This window comes from Schistocerca cancellata, chromosome 4, assembly GCF_023864275.1.
Source record: "Schistocerca cancellata isolate TAMUIC-IGC-003103 chromosome 4, iqSchCanc2.1, whole genome shotgun sequence".
NCBI classification, from domain to species: Eukaryota; Metazoa; Arthropoda; class Insecta; order Orthoptera; family Acrididae; genus Schistocerca; species Schistocerca cancellata.
This window is the reverse complement of record NC_064629.1, coordinates 550,967,187-550,989,346: the sequence shown is the minus strand read 5'-3', so window position 1 is coordinate 550,989,346 and position 22,160 is coordinate 550,967,187. Positions and strand designations below refer to the sequence as shown.

At 39.3% G+C, this 22,160-nt stretch overlaps 1 protein-coding gene across 1 annotated transcript in view; it reads right to left on the bottom strand.

Moving 5' to 3' along the window:
- The window catches only part of LOC126184558 (nonsense-mediated mRNA decay factor SMG7-like), a 211,830-nt gene that overhangs the window by 130,902 nt on the left and 58,768 nt on the right, over positions 1-22,160 (bottom strand). Inside the window, exons 4-8 of the mRNA XM_049926985.1 lie at positions 22,023-22,085; positions 18,905-18,971; positions 18,699-18,786; positions 17,986-18,114; positions 9,999-10,120 (exon numbers count right to left, since the gene is read on the bottom strand). Coding sequence (XP_049782942.1) covers positions 9,999-10,120; positions 17,986-18,114; positions 18,699-18,786; positions 18,905-18,963 — 398 coding nt within the window. The 5' untranslated portion in view covers positions 18,964-18,971; positions 22,023-22,085. The remainder of the gene's footprint in view (positions 1-9,998; positions 10,121-17,985; positions 18,115-18,698; positions 18,787-18,904; positions 18,972-22,022; positions 22,086-22,160) is intronic.

Here is a 22,160-nt window from a genome sequence, read left to right as displayed (position 1 = left end):
TTATAAATGTGTATTTTGAGTTATGTAATTGTTTTTGGCAAAAGAGGCACATACAGATGGTCTTTCACATAACCCCATGAAAGAGAGATCCATGGGAGTCACGTCAACAGAACTAGGTTGCCAAGAGCAGAATACAGCATCATTATGTCCATTACGTCCGCAGCTGGTGCTCTAGTGGGTAGCGTTGCTGCCTTTGGATCACGAGGTCCCGGGTTTGATTCTCGGTCGGGTTGGGGATTTTCTCTGCCTGGGGACTGGGTGTCGTCGTCGTCGTCGTCGTCGTCTTTTGTGACAGTGGCTAGATTGGACTGTGTAAAAATTGGGACATTGTACGGGTGCTGATGACCGCACAGTTGACCGCCCCACAAACCGAACATCATTATGTCCATTACAACTTACCCTTTGGAACACCCGGTAACTTGAAAGATAATGATTAAAAAATATGGGAACCCCCAAATGTGAATGTCAAGATGACCCACCTTGCTGAAAGATGCAAGCCATGGAGTCCATATCAAGTTACAGCATCATCCATTGCTCAAGAACGTCCAGAAAAATATTTGCTGAAACTCTTCAATCAATAAAGAAAAATGGACCATACAATGTTTGTGCAGCCACCACATGGAACACATTTAACTTTCAGTGAGTCACACTAATGTTCAGTTACACATGAAGGCTTCCATGTACTCCATATTTGAATGTCTACTGGCCAATCTTGCTACTTTGTGGAAGGTTGCCTCATCACTAAAAAATGACACACAACTTTTCACCAATTCCTCACCACACAGTCATTGGCTTCCAATTCACTCTGCTTACTCAACAACCTGATTTTTAACTTTCTTTTCCAGTCTCTGAAATCCTTATCAATGCACGGCTATGCATTAAATAATTAAAGCTATTTGTAATCCTTAGATTCATTTTGGATTGCTCAGTATTAATTTTTTCTGACTTATAAGGCAGCAGTCGATTAATATACAGTTTGCATCAGAAATATGTACACACCCTTTGAACTGTCATAGAAAATTTGCTTTGATACCTACAATGTTAAATTTCCACGAAAACTAATGTAATGTTTCTCCAACAGGTGGTAGCAGAGTCATCGATCTAGCTACGGAACCCAGAGTAACACTGACATGGGGAACATACGTTTGAGCTTTCAAGAGTGGAAGCAGGCTATTAAGTGGTACTGGTAGTTTGAGAATGTTGCTGCAGTGCAGACACAGTGGTGACATGAATATTGGACTGATCCACCATCAAGATTAATTATTACACATTCACGAGACAAATTTGAAGTTCATGGAACAGTGTGGGACGTGCATAAAGGCTGAAAGGGTGACAATGCACGGCTACAAGTGATGAATCCACAGTTAAGGTGCTGGTACTTTCAGTGTTCACCAAACAAATCTTCAAGGCCAGGGTCATGGGAGGGTGGGGTAACTACAAGTAGTCTGCTACATATTCTGAAGAAATTTACAGGGTGGATAAAAATAAGAAATCACTAAAAATGCAACGCAATATGTGGTAGAAAAACCGTTGGCATTCAAAGCACCTTACAGCCATCTCAGAATGGATAAATACAGGTGCTGTATGGTTTTCAAGGGAATCTTATACCATCCTTGCTTCAAAATAGTGATAATTCTGAAGCAATGATGATGGAGGTGGATAGCAATCTCACACCATTCTCTACAAAGTAGACCACAAACGCTCAATAATACTGAGATCTGGTGACTGTGTTGGCCAGGGGAAATGCGACAATTCATCCTCGTGCTCACAAAGCTAGCCTTGGACGATGTGAGCTGTGTGAAGATGGGGCCTGCCGTCTTTGAACACAGCATCACCATTGGGGAACAAACACTGTACCATGGGATGGGCCTAATCAGCAAAAATGGTCATTGGCCAGAAGTTGGAAACGGTGTGAAACAAGACTCATCCCACCAAATGACAGTCTTCCATTGCTCCATAGTCCAGGTCCTGTGGTTTTGACACCATGTTTTTCTGTTACGGGTATTTGCATCATCACTGATAAGTGGTTTCAGAATTCCAAGCTAGCCCTGCAATTCCCTGCTTATGGAGCTCTCTTTGTGCTGTTTCGGTGTTAACAGGGTTTGTGGGTGTGACATTCAGTTCTGCAGTGACTTTTACAGCTGTCATCCTCTTATTTCTCACCACAATCTTATTCAATGACCATCTGTCACGATCACATAACACACCCTTTTGTCTGCATTATTACTTTGTGGATGATCTTTTTCAACTTTCCCTGTATGCAGTATAAACCTTGATACAATGTCTCTTGAAACATCAAACACTTGGGCTGTCTTCGTTATGGAAGTATCCGCCACATGAGCACCAACTATTTGCCCATATTCAAATTCACTTAGCTCCAATATATTGCACTCACAACTACAAAGAACACTGTTCTGACCACAACTGTATGTACTGAGGACATTGCACAGATGCCGTTTGTTGTCAAACACAACAGTACAACCTGCAGGCTTATCTAGCATCTACATTTATGTTCAACCCTTGCAAGATTCACATGTACATTCCAAGGGTAAACGACGACAATGCAGATTGCCAGGTACAATTTTGTGAATGTGTTCAGGAGATGGTTACATGTGAACAGAGATTTGGGGCAGCATTGTTTTGTTGAACGAAGCACAATTTAAACTTAACAGGACTGTCAACAGCCATAAAGGTGGGTACTGGGCTTAAGATGACCCCCACAGTACTGTTAAAAAGGCTGCAAATTTATCTGGTGTACATATGTTGTGCAGTTTGTCTCCTAACGGGCTCACTGGGCCATTCCAGTTTGAAGGGACAACAACTGAAGAAAAGTATGTATCAATGCTTGATGACATTTTCCCTGCCATTCATGCAATGTAAGGTAATGACAGATTTTATTAACAAGATGGCGCCCCTCCACAGTATTGTAGGGATGTGTGAGCATACCTACATCAAAATGTACCAGGGCAAAGTTGCAGAAACCAAGGGATCAATGTGGCTTCCTGCCTGCTCTCCTGGCCTTAATATGCTCAATTTTTGACTATAGGATACTCTAAAAGGTGTGGTGTACCATCATAAACCACATAACCTGGACACACTTTGGGATGAACTTCAAGTGGTGTATGCATAAATCCTATTCGACACTTTGAGGTGAAGTACGGAATCATCGTGACTTTTATACAGAAATGTATTGATGTTGAAGGCCACCATTTTGAACACTTGCTTTAATCATCATTTGGAACATTCATTTTGGCCAAAAATTACACTTATTTTTCAAATTTGAATGTAGTCTTACTTTTTGCAAGAAATTTAACCTTGTACATTAAGAAATAAATTCTCTATGACAGTTCAAAGTGTGTGTACATTTTTCTAACACACCCTGTATATGCAGTTTCTATTTATGGAAAGAGAAGGGTGGTTGTAATGGGGAAGGAACAGGGAAGACTATATGTTTAAAGGTATATATTTTTGCAGAGACAAAATATAATAGATCAATTGAACAGTAACAATAATTTCTGTTAACCCTTCAAGATAATTTTTTCTCTCTTCCCCCTTTAAGCATGGACTGAGGGCCATCACATTTAATTTCTAAAGATTTTTGTCACATTTTCACATGTTTTGTTCTGTGGTAACATTCTATTCTTGGAAATCATAAACCTTATTACGGTGGTAAATGACCATTACATAAGAGCTTTTGTGTGTTTCAGTTCAACCAAGTGCAGGGACACCACTGGTGGTATAACAGCAGGCAGCAAACTAACCACCAATTATGTGACTCATTACTTCAGAGAGACAGAATTCTTCCTGTTACACTTAGGAAACGCTGGCTATAAAACACAATGGCTCCCTGGCGCCGTTGGATAAGCAGCTGCAGCAGCAAGTCGTGTACTCCTAGCTCACTCATTTGTTACATAGTTTAATTCTTAATTTCTTTGCGTGTTTTTGGTACTTGCATTGTTTAATTCATAAATTTCGGGCGTATTATAGTATTTGAGAGTTGTAGCATCGCGTTTTAGTACCTGAATAGTGTAAATTCGCGTAGTCTCCTTCCGCCGCCGAGCAGTGTGTCAGCAGTGCACAAGTGGCAGCATTACTGCATTTACTAGGCAATCTCGTATTTTAATAACTGTTTAAATTTAGTGTCGATTTGTTTGCGCTCTCTGTAGATTAGTTCAGACGTTCTTTGCACAACAGTTTTTAGCATGGATAGGGACTGCAACTGCTGTGTTCGGATGCAGGCTGAGTTGGCATCCCTTCGCTCCCAGCTTCAGGCAGTGTTGGCTTCAGTCACACAGCTTGAGGCTGTTGCCAATGGGCATCACTGTGGGGGTCTGGATGGGGGTTTGTCGGGGACGGCCAGCTCGTCCCACGCATCCCCCGATCAGGCTACAACTGTGGTTGCCCGGGATACTGCCCGCATTGAGGCTGATCCCTCACCTGTGGTAGAGTGGGAGGTCGTCTCAAGGTGTGGCAGGGGGCGAAAGACATTCCGGAGGGCTGAACGGAAGGCCTCTCCAGTTTGTCTGACGAACCGGTTTCAGGCTCTGCCTCAGGCTGATACTGATCTTCGGCCTGACATGGCTGCTTGTCCTGTTCCAGAGGTTGCCCCTCAGTCTGCAAGATCCGGGCGGTCGCAGAGGGTGGGCTTACTGGTAGTTGGGAGCTCCAACGTCAGGCGCGTAATGGGGCCCCTTAGGGATATGGCAGCAAGAGAGGGGAAGAAAACCAATGTGCATTCCGTGTGCATAAGGGTCCTTCCGGATGCCATGAAGGGTACAGGGTGCACCCATCTGCAGGTGGTCACTCATGTCGGCACCAATGATGTGTGTCGCTATGGATCGGAGGAAATCCTCTCTGGCTTCCGGCGGCTATCTGATTTGGTGAAGACTGCCAGTCTCGCTAGCGGGATGAAAGCAGAGCTAACCATCTGCAGCATCGTCGACAGGACTGACTGCGGACCTTTGGTACAGAGCCGAGTGGAGGGTCTGAATCAGAGGTTGACACGGTTCTGCGACCGTGTGGGCTGCAGATTCCTCAACTTGCGCCATAGGGTGGTGGGGTTCCGGGTTCCGCTGGATAGGTCAGGAGTTGACTACACGCAACAAGCGGCTACACGGGTAGCAGAGGTTGTGTGGCGTGGGCTGGGCGGTTTTTTAGGTTAGATGGCCTCGGGCAAGTACAGAAAGGGCAACAGCCTCAACGGGTGCGGGGCAAAGTCAGGACATGCGGGGACCAAGCAGCAATCGGTATTGTAATTGTAAACTGTCGAAGCTACGTTGGTAAAGTACCGGAACTTCAAGCGCTGATAGAAAGCACCGAAGCCGAAATCGTTATAGGTACAGAAAGCTGGCTGAAGCCAGAGATAAATTCTGCCGAAATTTTTACAAAGGTACAGACGGTGTTTAGAAAGGATAGATTGCATGCAACCGGTGGCGGAGTGTTCGTCGCTGTTAGTAGTAGTTTATCCTGTAGTGAAGTAGAAGTGGATAGTTCCTGTGAATTATTATGGGTGGAGGTTACACTCAACAACCGAGCTAGGTTAATAATTGGCTCCTTTTACCGACCCCCCGACTCAGCAGCATTAGTGGCAGAACAACTCAGAAAATTTGGAATACATTTCACATAAATTTTCTCAGCATGTTATAGTCTTAGGTGGAGATTTCAATTTACCAGATATAGACTGGGACACTCAGATGTTTAGGACGGGTGGTAGGGACAGAGCATCGAGTGACATTATACTGAGTGCACTATCCGAAAATTACCTCGAGCAATTAAACAGAGAACCGACTCGTGGAGATAACATCTTGGACCTACTGGTAACAAACAGACCCGAACTTTTCGACTCTGTAAGTGCAGAACAGGGAATCAGTGATCATAAGGCCGTTGCAGCATCCCTGAATATGGAAGTTAATAGGAATATAAAAAAAGGAGGAAGGTTTATCTGTTTAGCAAGAGTAATAGAAGGCAGATTTCAGACTACCTAACAGATCAAAACGAAAATTTCTGTTCCGACAGTGACAATGTTGAGTGTTTACGGAGAAAGTTCAAGGCAATCGTAAAATGCGTTTTAGACAGGTACGTGCCGAGTAAAACTGTGAGGGACGGGAAAAACCCACCATGGTACAACAACAAAGTTAGGAAACTACTGCGAAAGCAAAGAGAGCTTCACTCCAAGTTTAAACGCAGCCAAAACCTCTCAGACAAACAGAAGCTAAACGATGTCAAAGTTAGCATAAGGAGGGCTATGCGTGAAGCGTTCAGTGAATTCGAAAGTAAAATACTAGGTACCGACTTGACAGAAAATCCTAGGAAGTTTTGGTCTTACGTTAAATCAGTAAGTGGCTCGAAACAGCATATCCAGACACTCCGGGATGATGATGGCATTGAAACAGAGGATGACAAGCGTAAAGCTGAAATACTAAACACCTTTTTCCAAAGCTGTTTCACAGAGGAAGACCGCACTGCAGTTCCTTCTCTAAATCCTCGCACAAACGAAAAAATGGCTGACATCGAAATAAGTGTCCAAGGAATAGAAAAGCAACTGGAATCACTCAACAGAGGAAAGTCCACTGGACCTGACGGGATACCAATTCGATTCTTCACAGAGTACGCGAAAGAACTTGCCCCCCTTCTAACAGCGGTGTACCGCAAGTCTCTAGAGGAACAGAAGGTTCCAAATGATTGGAAAAGAGCACAGGTAGTCCCAGTCTTCAAGAAGGGTCGTCGAGCAGATGCGCAAAACTATAGACCTATATCTCTGACGTCGATCTGTTGTAGAATTTTAGAACATGTTTTTTGCTCTAATATCATGTCGTTTTTGGTAACTCAGAATCTACTATGTAGAAATCAACATGGATTCCGGAAACAGCGATCGTGTGAGACCCAACTCACTTTATTTGTTCATGAGACCCAGAAAATATTAGATACAGGCTCCCAGGTAGATGCTATTTTTCTTGACTTCCGGAAGGCGTTCGATACAGTTCCGCACTGTCGCCTGATAAACAAAGTAAGAGCCTACGGAATATCAGACCAGCTGTGTGGCTGGATTGAAGAGTTTTTAGCAAACAGAACACAGCATGTTGTTATCAACGGAGAGACGTCTACAGACATTATAGTAACCTCTGGCGTGCCACAGGGGAGTGTTATGGGACCATTGCTTTTCACAATATATATAAATGACCTAGTAGATAGTGTCGGAAGTTCCATGCGGCTTTTCGCGGATGATGCTGTAGTATACAGAGAAGTTGCAGCATTAGAAAATTGTAGCGAAATGCAGGAAGATCTGCAGCGGATAGGCACTTGGTGCAGGGAGTGGCAACTGACCCTTAACATAGACAAATGTAATGTACTGCGAATACATAGAAAGAAGGATCCTTTATTGTATGATTATATGATAGCGGAACAAACACTGGTAGCAGTTACTTCTGTAAAATATCTGGGAGTATGCGTGCGGAACGATTTGAAGTGGAATGATCATATAAAATTAATTGTTGGTAAGGCGGGTACCAGGTTGAGATTCATTGGGAGAGTTCTTAGAAAATGTAGTCCATCAACAAAGGAGGTGGCTTACAAAACACTCGTTCGACCTATACTTGAGTATTGCTCATCAGTGTGGGATCCGTACCAGATCGGGTTGACGGAGGAGATAGAGAAGATTCAAAGAAGAGCGGCGCGTTTCGTCACAGGGTTATTTGGTAACCGCGATAGCGTTACGGAGATGTTTAACAAACTCAAGTGGCAGACTCTGCAAGAGATGCGCTCTGCATCGCGGTGTAGCTTGCTGTCCAGGTTTCGAGAGGGTGCATTTCTGGATGAGGTATCGAATATATTGCTTCCCCCTACTTATACCTCCCGAGGAGATCACGAATGTAAAATTAGAGAGATTAGAGCGCGCACAGAGGCTTTCAGACAGTCATTCTTCCCGCGAACCATACGCGACTGGAACAGGAAAGGGAGGTAATGACACTGGCACGTAAAGTGCCCTCCGCCACACACCGTTGGGTGGCTTGCGGAGTATAAATGTAGATGTAGATGTAGATGGCTCCACCTGTCTCCTGTTTACAGTTGCTGCAGAAGGCATTGAAAGGACTAGTTAGTTTCATGCCGTCTAATAATAAGGATGAGACAAAAGAACACACAATTATCCTATTGGGTATGATCAGGCATTGCGCAACAAAGCCCTCAGTTAGCAGCTATGTTGTCTAGTATGAATCTTCTCAAATTTGTGCAGACAGTCAAGTGGTAAGAGACAACTTAGTCTTACCAAGTTACATTTGGTAGTTATTATTTTCATTTGTAAACAGTATCATGTATTTTAGGACTGCTGGTTATGTTGTCCTTTGACACTGGTACTGCAAGAATTCTCCAGCAAATAGCTAGATAATATTTCTGAAAGTGTCTCATGTCTACCAGGGCAGCTCAAGCTCACTCCCACTTAAAATAATTCTTCCCCCTTTCAATAATTGCCTTTTGTGCGAATTTCATATACTTAAATTGCTCTAGCCCAAATACCACATGTCTAGGAAAACTGATAAAAGTCTCCTATACAACACCACTGCTGAGACTACAATAAATAATCAGGGATAGCATTTCAGTCCACCTGTGTTCTACCATGTTTCTGATCAATGTTAGTTTAGAAAATGTTCTCTGTTATGCCAGTTAACCTCAATCTCTATACTGTTTGTACTCTTTGCTGCCATTTCTCTGAATAACTCACATGCGTCTGCTTCTGTGCTAATAACATTAGCCCTCATCAAGCCTAAAGAGCGCTCTAAAATTTATCCATTGTTCCTGATACAAACAACCCTCTTCCCAAATGGCCATATCTGTATTGTATTGACAATTAATACCCAACTGTTACTGGGGAGAATCAAGCCTGTTATTAGATGAAAATTCTGGCCTAAGAATGTCCAGTACTTCTTTCCCAGACATACAGTATAGTACCTACAGTGCCTGACTGGCAGGCAGGCTACATTCCCACAAACTGGCAAATGTGACATGGGGGACTATCTTGATATTTGCTCATGTGATTTAAGGAATCCACGCCAAACTGAAATCTGGATGGCTAGATGGGGGATTAATTCTGGTTTCCTCCTGACTGTTTGTCTAGTGTCTTGCCACTGCACCAGCTCATTCGGTATTACCTTTTGAGTTACATTATCACTTTTTTTAGTACACACATGCTCCCCAACCACACAGCAGACTCATGCTCTTCAAAATAATTTAGAACTATTATTCCCATTGAATTCTGATAAATGGTTCTTGTGGTTCTTTCCTGTAATCCACTACACCAAAAATCACGACAATACACTGAGAACAACAGTATGTTCCTTTGTTAGTGGTAACCTGTGCAAAAGATAGTGAACCTGTTGTTTGGTCCATGTGTGTCACAGACAGATGGGGGCAGAAAACAACATACTCTTGTACAGAGCCCAAAAGCAAAAGACAAAGATCCCATGGATCTCCATACCCCATAGTGTTCAGTAAGATGAGCAATCCTTGAAGTGGATTGTCTAGAAAAATGAAAGTTCATGTGTGTGTGTGCCTGTTAGTATAAATCAATTAGTTAAACTGTGTAACATTTGTGTGCCTTATATGCTCATCTCTCTATGAGCAATTTTGCAAGCCTAGTGATCTATCATCAGGTGTAGTAAAGTTCTAATCTGTGAATGCTCAGGTTAATTATTCCCATGTTCCACAGATCACAGCTGTTACTTCTCAATATGACATAGGACACCCCAGTTTTACAATTAAAATGCACTTCCTCAGTCAAAAATACAAATAATATTAAATGAACTAAATTTTATCTTATTTTTACTCAGTTACAAAAATCTGTGTGAATTAAATTAGTCTACAATATTACCGAGTATTATACGAACTACAGTAACATTCAGCAGGTTAGAGTCTCAAAATTTACAACAAATTTATTAATTTAACAATTAGTGTATGCTCAACAACACAGTTATTTCTGCATGTGAAAGACAATTATTTTACTTTACCTTCTAAACGGTAGCTCTAGATCGAAAGCAGAACAGACATCATGAAGAAGTGCAGAGTAAAATGCAGTGGCCGACTCTAGAAATCGTGTGAGCCTATTTTCAGATTCATCACGTCTGGGATTCTGTAAATTATAGAAATACTCCACTTGAATGAAAATACTATTAGCTTGTCCTTCGATAAGCAAGCAATTTTATATCACTTTAATATCATCCACCTCACAAATGAGAAGTAGGAATCGGTAAGTCAATCATAATATTTATTTAGTACATGACCACATAAAGATAATGAACACAGAGAGCAATGTGTTTCAAGAGTCATAGACTCATAATCTGGTTGTCAATTTTTAAACTATTAAACAGTGTCCTCCTAACATGCGAAATAGCAATCATTAAATACAACCATTTTGCAAAAAGTTTTTCATCTCACACAGTAGCTATGAAGTAAAATGATTAGGACAAAAAGTTCTCATCTTACATTTACTTTCAGCCACTTGGGTCCTTTCAGGTACATCGGATTACCATTTGATTTCCATAGTGCCCACCAGTCTTCAGTAATCAGTTACATTTGATTGTCCTTCCTATTGACTTAGCCCAACAGTTTGTACAGTGACACTAGTGCACACTGCCAGGAAAATGCACCAAATAACTGACATCCCTTCAATTTCAAAACTTAATTTAATAGTTATCTCTGGAAAATGTATGACTATCATGTTTACACTGGAAAAAAAGTGATTAAACAGTTGACGTATCTGTTTAGGCTGTCTCCCATTTGTACATTAAGCACATTTTAATAATGTCCTGACGGGTTGGTATTTCCAGGCCTTCAACTAACAATGTCAGCACGACATGTGCCATAACCCGATTTCCCTGAAACGTCACTCCGTGGAAGAGGAGTCAAAGAAAGCGAACACATGTCCCAGCTTATCCAAAGATACTAGACTGCTTCTGAGAAAACAGCAATCGAAGTTTTCAATTTAATTTAGGTGACATTTAGTGCGCAAATATCTTAGCCAGAATAGTGACACAGTTGCTACTGTTGTGGCCTCTCCCTTTTGCGCCCCATGTTCGAAATCCAATTATTGTTTTATTTTATTTTATTTCTTTCTTTCTTTCATATATCTACCAATGTCTGTAGAAGATTACTACAGGAATGTTTCTTATCAAGTTATGGGGAACAAGGGTGTCATATTCATTGTAAAATTACAACTGGGTTTCACAATAAATGTCATACATTTATTATATAATATGTGTATGTATGGTATTTTCAGGGGTTACAATCTTTTAAAATTCTCATATTATATTTCATTCTTATATCAACTCTTATAGTAAGTCTTATATTTTATTCTTATGTTTATTCTTCAGGAAGATAAGGTGCATTCCTTTGCATAATACTGATCATAGAAATCTTCAAAGCAGAGAAATTCTGAAAAACCACAAGCATCGCACAAAGGGAGATTTTCTACAATATGAATGTCACTTCGGAAAGAAACGTCGTTAACATTGCTGAAGATTTCACGTGCTGGCAATACTTTCGTAGAAAATCACACATAACAGATCACTTTACTGAAAACAGGCACTTTTAGTTGGTTGTGAATCAAGATACACTATCGGAATTTCATCAAAAACTATTTGAAATAATTTTCTTATTCATTTTTTAAATTCATTCACCAGGCATAGAATTAGTCGATGACTAAGGACAACTTTACTTCAATACACAATGGAAAACACTGTGTCGTAATCTTCTACGGATAGGGCAGGTACATGAAAAACAAAAATAAAAATAATAACTGGGTTTTGAACACAGGGTGCAAAAGTGTGAAACTGCAACGGTAGCCACTGTGCTACCTCTCCAGTTGAACAATTTACTCGCTAAAAGGCACATAAAGTACCTCAAGAACTTTGACCATCGTTTTCTCAAAAATAGACGAGTATCTACAGATAAGCCATGACATGTGTTTGCTTATTTTGACCCTCTTCCACGAGCCACATTTCTGGAAAATCAGGTTATAGTACTTGCCATGTTCTCCTTGTAAGTCAAGTTTTCTACATCTGTTGACACAAAACATGTACATTGGAGAGCCTCATTTGGTTCTTTTTGGAACTCTCCAGTAAAGTTCTTCACTATTTTGGTAATACTGTCTTGTTTAAAAAAGTAAATTAATTAATTAACTTCCTTACTTTTAGGTTACAGAATTATGGTCAGGTCAATCAGTACTAGCCAAGTGCATGTATGAAACAGGCAACCTGCTGCAAGAAACTGAGGACGATTTATGAGATACATGTGATCAACAAGGAAAGAAAAGTTTACTTATTTGATGGCTTGGAAATAGCATTCCAACAGGACAAATTTGAACATGTACTTAATGTACAAACTGGTGACAGCCATAATGTATTTATCAACTGTTTCAGGGACATTTTTTTAATATCAGTGTAATGTAACATGTCACACATTTTCCAGTGGTAACTATTAACAATTATTTGCAATTGAAGGAACTTTCAGTAACTTGATGCATTCACGTGGCACTATGCAATAGTGACACTGTAAATGCTATTGTGCTAAGTCAGTTGGAAGGACAAAAGTGAATGAGGATAAAAAGCATTGCTGAAAATTGGCAGGCACTGAGGGAGTGAAATAGTAATGAAATATACCTGAAAGGATCCAAGTGGATGAAAACAAATTTAAGACAAGGACTTTTCATCCCAATCATAATTGTGAGACGAGATAGAAATGGACAGCCAGATGATGAGCACATGACTATCGAAAAATGTTGCTGTGTTTGTTCACTTTTTAACTGGGTTGTACGCTAAATAAACATAATGAATATTGCATCACCCTTAGTAATAGCAGAATAGTGCACCACCATTATCAGGTACACAGTTCAAGGTGTCTACATTGAGAAACAGTCCAGCAGATTTTCATATTGTATAAAACAGAGATATGGCTTATTTACTGACAAAAGGAGCTTCACAACACATCAACCTGGGAAAAAAGAAAAACAAAATCAGCCCTTTTCTATATGTGCTCCTTAGATGATAAACGAGATATCTAGTATCTACTAAATTTCCCTCCATGCTGTAATTGAATCACTCATCATTCCTTGTTTTTTCGCAAAGTAGTGTAAACTACAACTCTACACAGGTTAAACTAATATAACTGGGCACTGGAAAAATTCACATTTTGCAATAAATGCCAAATAGATGCGAATTTTGCCTCAAATGGCGGAAACACAAAATTACTTAATAGACACTGTTTCATAGTGAATTGTATCCAGATGAGCTACTTATCAGAAATAGCTTGAAAGAGCTTTATTTTCTGCATATAATATCGAAGCAGTTACTGGCATTGTACATCATCTGACGAAACCCCATTTGGAAAGATAACGTACGCAAGAATTTACTTGCAAAATATAGTGTATGACTGCAACAATGTATCAATGTGTTCAATGATCAGGTGCCATGCCAATATGGACAGCTGAATGATTTGTTTAAGATACACATCACGTAATGCAATGTAGTACTCGGCCATGGGACCAAGCATTTTATAGGAAAGAAATGTGTGTGTTTGTTAGCTAAAGCTCAAAAGACAGTATAATGTGGAAAGTTCTAACATGGCAAATTAGGTGTAGTTGCATCAAATACTGCTAGAGATTAGGCCTGAACTATGTTGTTAACAATGCTCTGCTAACTTCAATGAGCAATTGTGTGGTAGCCATCCCCGAATAATGCATCCTGTTATGCATTGCTCATTTTTTCTTCTTTTGAAATAAGTGAAGCTATCAATCCTGGTCCGTCACAGAATTTGATTATGACCCTTGCAACACAAGAAGAATCGGCGATCCCTGTGACAATGTGTCAGTTCTGCTGTAGGCTACTGCCCAGCGAAATGGAGGTGGGGTTTGTTTCCCTGCACTGCTGCTTCCTCTGTGGCGGTTAAAATTCTAGTCTGTTTACGCTCGTGGGCATCTGTCACTGTAGCCTTTAGCACCTGCCCTCTGCGCTATAGTGATCGCAAAACCAAATCTGTAATGCTTTTCCGATGATGCCAAAATTCTTCCCCTAACATTAAAATTGCGTTGCCATATGTTCGGTTCTACTTCTATGCTAAGTGCCTTGTCAGTTCTATCTGTAGCGTTGTCGAGCGTGGGTTGTTGTTGGGCTATGAGTGCCCACAAAAGGTCAAAATTAGTATTCTGGAGATTCTTTAACTTCTAATTGCAAAGAAAGTGGGGGGGGGGGGGGGGGAGGTTAATTCTGTTAATTTTCAACAGAATAATTTTTGAAAGCTTAAATGCAGCCAAACAAAGAAAACAAAGGCCATTTCATAAGAAAAAAGTTCTGAAGTTTTTGGAAAAACAAACATTCCAAACAAAAATCAGCACTTTAACAGTCAATTTCAAAGAACTAAAAATTCCTTTGTCTTCACTCATGTAGCGTGACAACCTTTTAAATTTATATGTCCAGGGTGCATACGCAGACAAAGAAAAAAAATCCCAGATTTTTCCCAGATATCCTGGTTAAAAATACACTTTCTCCCAGGCGAAAATACACTCTTTCCGTGTTAAGTGACAGTATACTTTCCCTCGGAACTGTAATACTTATCAATCCTTTGAATGGCTATGGTTTTATACAATGGCATAGAATTTTCCGGCACTTTAGAAAATGAAATTCCGGGAGGGAAAAACACGTTCTGGAAAGTTCCTTGATGTGCAGCAACATGTACGCTGCATATTTTCATGTTATGAATGTATAAATGCGAGTTCCATCAAACACCGCATGTTAATTTCTGAAGTATTGAAATCGAGAATGTGATGCATTTTTTATAAGCCAGTCACAGCTCATGTCACGTGATCTCACCAGCCCATGACAGCAGATATTCAGATTATAGGACGGGTGATTTAGTCAGCAACATCATTGTTGAGGAGTGCGAACATACAAATAGGAAAAGTTAATGGTTTAAATTAATACACATAGTGTTGCTACAAGGAAAGCAAAGCTTCCACAAATAATATTTGTCTCTAAGATTAATAAGCTACAAGAGAAGCTAAGCTTTCACACAGAAGGTTTATCTTTTTTGCACGTGTTACACTTTAAGATACATCACACAAATTGTGCCAGTAAAATTTTTAACACCGACATAAATCTCTGGCCTTCTGGGCGCAAAATTTTTCTGAAGAGTTGATTTTTAAATGACAGTCAAACACTCTACAATTTAAGAAATTCATTGTACATTCTTGCACATAGTTAATCTTGCTTAAAAGGAAATTTACTTTGAAAATAACACTTTTCAAAACACAACTCGATGAGGCGTCACAGCGCTTGTGCAGCTACGATGACATAGGAAGCTCGTATGTTCGTATGTGTGAAACATTAAAAGATCTTACATTATGTCATAAAAGAAACAAGATATCAGAGGATACTCCCAGAGCATCACAATTTCTTGAACCATACTAAAATGTGTAATTCGCCTTAAAGTGTACATTTTTATGTCCAGATTCCCAATTACGTAGGCCCCAACCTGATATTAAGCTTTTCAGTGTGGTTTTCGGGATGCAAATTTTTTTGCAGTACCAGTACTGTATTATCTTATGTTGGGTTCTTTATTATGGCATAATGCCATACATGCTAGAAGATTAAAATGTGCACTTGAAATGCAGCCAATAGTGTACAATTAAACACTTCATTTCAAATAAATTGACTGCCTAAGCGGAAAATCTCAATAAAAGTCAAATTTCTTTAGCAAACCAACAAAAAAACTTCATTGTTCTGTAAGGCAATTAATGCTTGACAGTCAGAAAGGTGGAAATAAAATAAAATATGAAACTAATAACATATTTTCGCCTTCCGTAATTATGTGAACGTGTTTTAATTCACTTGTTAGCTCCCAGCCACAGAAATCAGTTTTGTTTTCATTTGACGTGAGAGTAGTAAACAAAGAGGAAACAGCAAAATCACTACATGTAGGCACGGGTCTCATAGAGACTACCCCCCCCCCCCCCCCCCACCACCACTCTAACAGACTGCTCTGCACATCAGCCCCGGATCTACTATATTTCGAACTGGGGCAATACTAGACAGTGGCGCCCCCACCCCCCTCCCACGAGCGTTTGAGACTACTTTTTGAAAATGTGTTCATTTTGTAGTGCACATCTTTCTGAAGAGTCCGATACATGAAACATATATCTTCGAGGAAATGTAAATCTTGTTACTTGGTCTTAAGTGTGCCACAGTGCAGTGCCACGCCTCTTCACACAGCATTCGTCTCCCACACGTCACTGTGGAATTCAAATGCATAATATTTTGTAATGGATGCCATCAAATTATATTCAGGACAGTGGAAACTGCAATGTCCTGTAGTGCTTCTCTTGCTCCCAGGTGGCCAGTTTGACACCCTGCCCCTAAGAAAAAACTGGATGTGATTGATTGTAACGAGGAGAACAAGGACCCTTCAGAAAATTTGCAATCTTTTTTGCCTATTAGCTAATAATTTGCTGTTCTGTGTGACATAAAACTAAATATAGGCTACATAAAACCAGTAAAGACAAGAGACAAGCAAGACAGTACACATTTCTTCAATCCTTGGGACCTAGGGTTTTTTCCTCTATGTTGCTATAGCTTTACATATGGTACTTTCCTTTCTTGGCAAAAATCTATTACCTCATCAAAGTTCGTCAAAAATTTTGCTACATGAGGAAGTCGAAATGTCGTTGTGCAATACTGAAAAAAGCTGTTAATACAAATAGTACCCAAGACTGGTGTGGTTTCTCGATCTGATTACATCTATTTTGTCACTGTCTGCTAGATAAAATGAAATAGGCCTTTCTAATATTGCAGCAATTTTAACCCACACCAAATAAGTGAGACTGTTTTGGGAATAATGGTCATTTTTATAATACGACAGAATATAATTCACGAAGTACCAATGCGAAATGCCTATTTGGCCAACTACAAGCAAAAAGCTTTACATTAAAAAATAGTTTCACATTTCATTCATATGCTCCAGTTTCTCAAGCATGAGATCGAAAAGTAGTAGTATGAAATTTTTGTATAAATTTGGAATCGTCATAGTCTCCCGTAATTTGCGTGATGTCGCCGTTTCTTCTCCTTCCTTGTTCTAACAAACAATCTTGTCATCACTAATTCTGTAACTATTCCTACCATTGTCAAAACTCATTCTCTGGTTAACTTTACTAAACCTGAGAGAACCACCAGTTTAGTTATCCACCAATTATTCTCCGGTTAGGCATTATTACGTATTAGTACAATGCGTTTTCCATGCTACTCCCAGAATAGAACTTACACAGCTGTTAGCCGACAACTGTACAACTGGCCCTTTCTAGTGTAGCGATCTGGCCAAAAATTTTCTGTCAAAATGTCACCTTCTTGGATACACCGAGACGTTAATATGTAATCTTTCTTACCTGTTGTTCCTGTCAGTCGTTTGTTTCCACTCTGGTAGCCTGAATCTATGGATTTCGCTAGTAATTATAACAACACTAATCATGACTAGCCTGCAGGTCATGCTCTACAAGGTTTTGCCAAATCTAACCCCAAGCGTTATAGGTTCATTTCCTGAGTTGTTCTCCAATTAGGCCCAACCAACATGCATTAGGCTTTCATCTTAAGTATTTTTCCTTTAAAGTCAATGATGTCAAACTTAACAAATATGTACCACATACTTATTTTAACATATAATGATAGTGACAGTCACTCCACATTACCTTTCCACATTTATATACAGCACAAAATTTACACATTGTCAATTATGTGCAACAAAATGCATATGTTGGTTCGCTCTTTGTCAAACACAAACAAGAGCTGTCACTTGACGCACATTTTACAGTTTAACAGGCATGCAGGTGCAGAGGGTAAACATTATTCTTTGCTGAGAAAGAGAGAGAGAAAGAGAGAAAGAGAGAGAGAGAGAGAGAGATTCTAAAGATATTGGTATTGTTTGTCTTGTCTTTTTTATAATAAACATTATCCTCACCTTTTTATCTCTTGCAAGGCTCTGCAGAGTAACAATACTGTTTCGAAAACCATGATTCCATAGGTCAACTTCAGCCTTATGATCTAATGAATACTCCAAATCACGGATAAGGGCATCATGATATATTCTCTGAAAATGAAGAATAACCCAAACTTTAAAAATACACTAATGTATGTCTACTTCATTTTTGAAAGAAGTGTGTGACACTTTCTGTAATTCAACATGAAGAGGTTTGTTGGTTGGGTTGTTTGGGGGAAGAGACCAAACAGCGAGGTCATTAGTCTCATTGGATTGGGGAAGGATGGGGAAGGAAGTCGGCCGTGCCCTTTCAGAGGAACCATCCCGGCATTTGCCCGGAGCGATTTAGGGAAATCGCGGAAAACCTATATCAGGATGGCCAGATGCAGGATTGAACCGTTGTCCTCCAGAATGCGAGTCTAGTGTGCTAACCACTGCGCCATCTCGCTTGGTGTCAACATGAAGAAATTTGAACATAAACTGAAACTTCATTATGACAGTCATAAATCAACATTTAAAACTCTTTTGGCAATTTAAAAATACGGATTACATTGTAGCAATTTTTGTTGTTAAAATATTACAATAAAATGCAATACATTTCATAATTTGGATACAATTTTATTCGAAATGGCATTTTCAATTAAAACTATCAGTTACGCAAATGGAGAATAATCACAGGAAATAAACAAACATACCTGGAGCTTTTGCTGACAAACCATACCATCTTTATCACACGCAATATTTTCTATGTTCATTAGCTGGTCCTTTAACGTTTCAGCTTTTCTGTCGACATAAAAAGAAGCAATGTAAAATAAACAATCATTTCACAAACAGAAAATTATGAAATTGAAACATAATGGCTTCTTGATATAACTGATATGAGAGAAAAGCAGATACTCACTTTAGAACATTTTCAACAGACTGCAGCACCATGCTGAGTAAAGATTCACACACGGACATCGGGGCACCTGTAATTACCACAGCAATACTATATAAAATTATTACTAACAGATTATTTACGTCTGGAGAGATGTGAGAACAATTAGGGTTCAGCCATCAATTAATAATTAAGTCATTAGACACAGAACCCATACACTGAATAGTGCCACATAGCATAACAAGATCACAAAAAATAGCATAACAAGATCACAAAAACTAGAAAGAGTCTCTGGCAAGAAGCATGATAAATATTTATGTAAGGAATAAAAATAATATAATGACGACACACACTTCCATCTAATAGGGAATCTGAAGATTGGAAGACTTCCAAGAAAATGGGCCTTGAATTCACACTGTTCCAAAAGAATGATACAATTACTTCCACTATCCCATGGTATACCCATAGCAACTACTGCCTTCAATACTGCTATTACTGTCAAAATTAGACATTCTAGCAAAATGTCGTCATCAAGAATTTTGACAACAAAATTATCATTTACAGACAAAGTAAAATATTTCATTTGTTATGCACTGTTCTATTCAATAACCACAGTTTAAAAAATCCAATTTAATATTACAAGAAAATACTTACATAGTATACTGAATAAGAAGACAAATCAGAGAGAGAGAGAGAGAGAGAGAGAGAGAGAGAGAGAGAGAGAGAGAGACTGTAGTTCATTGCATAAGATACAGCACATTTGCCTGGACTCATGAACTGTAGATGAATCACGATGTCAAGTCATTTGATTTTCTAGTCGCATTCCTGTATTGTGCAATTCTCATTAAGTAACAGAAGAAATGCAGGTCAGTAGTGCTTATCCAAGTGTAAGAGGTCCTACGATTTTCTTATACACAACAGTTTATGGTCATTGTGAAAGACTGCTCAGAAACTATCTGCACCCTCTTGTGACTTAGACAAACCTTCCAATCAAAGGGTGATATCAATTCTCTAATTATTCACTTGATTCAATCAGCATTCTACATAACTTTGAACTGTGATCTAGCAATCATTGCCACCCAATATGAACGCAATCAAGCAGTCATGCAATAACAGTCAACAAGGCTGAATGTGACACAGAAAGATAAGTTTTAAACAGCCCGTTAATGAGATCACTGGAGGTGGAGCACAACCTCAGCCTGGGTAGAGAATGGGAAAGGAAATCAATTGCATCCTTCTCAAGGCAACTATCTAAGCATTTGCATTACGCAATTTAGGGGAGACTACAGAAAACCTAAACCTGGATGGTCAGACAGGGATTTGAACTGCCCCATGGTGACTTGTAGATATACATTCTGGGTGTTCACAATTTTTTAAATTCAGATAAATGTGAGTGCGGAATTGATAGCACCTGCTGTATAAAATTTATGCTCATAATAATAATAATAATAATAATAATAATAATAATAATGATGATGATGATGATGTTAATGAAATAATAATATGCATAACTTGTTTGAAAAAAGGAAGAATTGTTTTTGTGGAACTTTGTTGTTTTACACATAATCAGGTACAGTTTATGGCAAGAACAAAATAATGTTCAAGCTTTCACTATTCTCTTTTTCGCATTGTGCAAGTGGGAGTTTTCGTGCTTTTTAATTTTTTGGAACATTGCACAAGATTGCTAGTTCATGTATTAGTTAACGAATTAACTTTTGGGCTGAAAATCGGGCATTCTTATGTTGCACTCACATAACAACTTACACTTATTATGCACTTATTTGTTAAATATTTAGTTGTAGTCACCCTTATTTGATTTTGTCACTTTCTCAAGCAATGAATCTGGTCTGGAATGCCCTAGTTTCTTTGTGGCTAACTTTTACTGGTAATTTTCTTTTCAGTTAGCACTTAATACAGATTCAACAGAGTACATGTTCACACTTTACAGGAAAGCCGATTCCTGCATAGTAGACAACCAAGTCCAAACACAAATTGCCATTTGCAAAAATTATTAAATTCAAGGAGTACTATCTACTAGCAAGGTCACTTCACTAGAATACAAATGAGAGACTGAGAGCAACAAGGGCTAAAAGCACACCGTCTTTGACCCCCTATTTAAATGAATATTAGAAAAACCAGTGAGACAGCTTTTTGTGAATGTTCAAAATATACATACAATATGGGCCTACAGTACAGATAAAGCTCAACAGATGTAAGAAGCACGAATAAATGCTACAGTCTCACAATCAACGATGATGTGCTTTATGGTTCCCAACACCTCAAATTGATTACTCTATGATAAAATCCACAGCTTTATATACCATATCTCATTCAGAATGCCACAAAATGGGTTTTTCTCTCAGTATAACTATAACATATACCGATGTCCAGTCTAATTTTAGTATATAGTGTGTGAATTCGCATAACTGTGGAGTGTGCTACCACCTAGCAGGATTTATGACGAACGTAGATAAGTCTGCTGCAGTGTGCTACCACCTGGTGGTAAAATAGTAGTTGAGTGGTAAGGACTAGCAGTGCATGTTACGAACCGTGCACACTGTTTATCAAATCTGTATATATTTGGCTTATAACACAATTACGTTACACCAGTTTTTGGAATACAACCTACAACCAGCTTAGAGACAGAAGTGATGACACTTTCTGCAGGATCTGACCATCATTTTGCAAGCATGTACAGCGCAAGCTGTTAGTGATTTGTTTGACTGATGAGGCTGCTAAGTGCTATACCACCTACTGCACTCCCCTGACTTAAGTCCTCGTGAGTTCAACTATTTCCAAACTGAAGGAAACACTTCACAGCATTTGCTTCACAATTGCTACAAATTCGTCGGGCAACAGACCGCACCGCTCAAACTGTCAACACAACTGGCACTGCTAAGAGTATCCAACGACTTCCACATCGCTGGCAACAGGTTATACACAATGCTGGTGACTAGTTTGAAGGCCATTAAAACTTTGAAACACACATCTATTTTGTACGAGCTGTAAATAAATAGTTGCCACTATTAAAGTTCCAAGCCTCGTACAACTGCTATTTACTTTAATGGCCCAACTAATATTTATGCAGTCAAAGTAAAACTGCCCACTATCTAATGAATATCTTTACAATTTACAGACTTACAGCTTAAATATTTTTCTCTTTCTAACTGAAAATGTTAGAGAATGAATTATCATCTTTCTCCTCCTGAAACAGATAGGAAAACTGTTAATAGACCACAGAAAATTACCAAACAGTTAATTATTTTACAACAAGCTAACA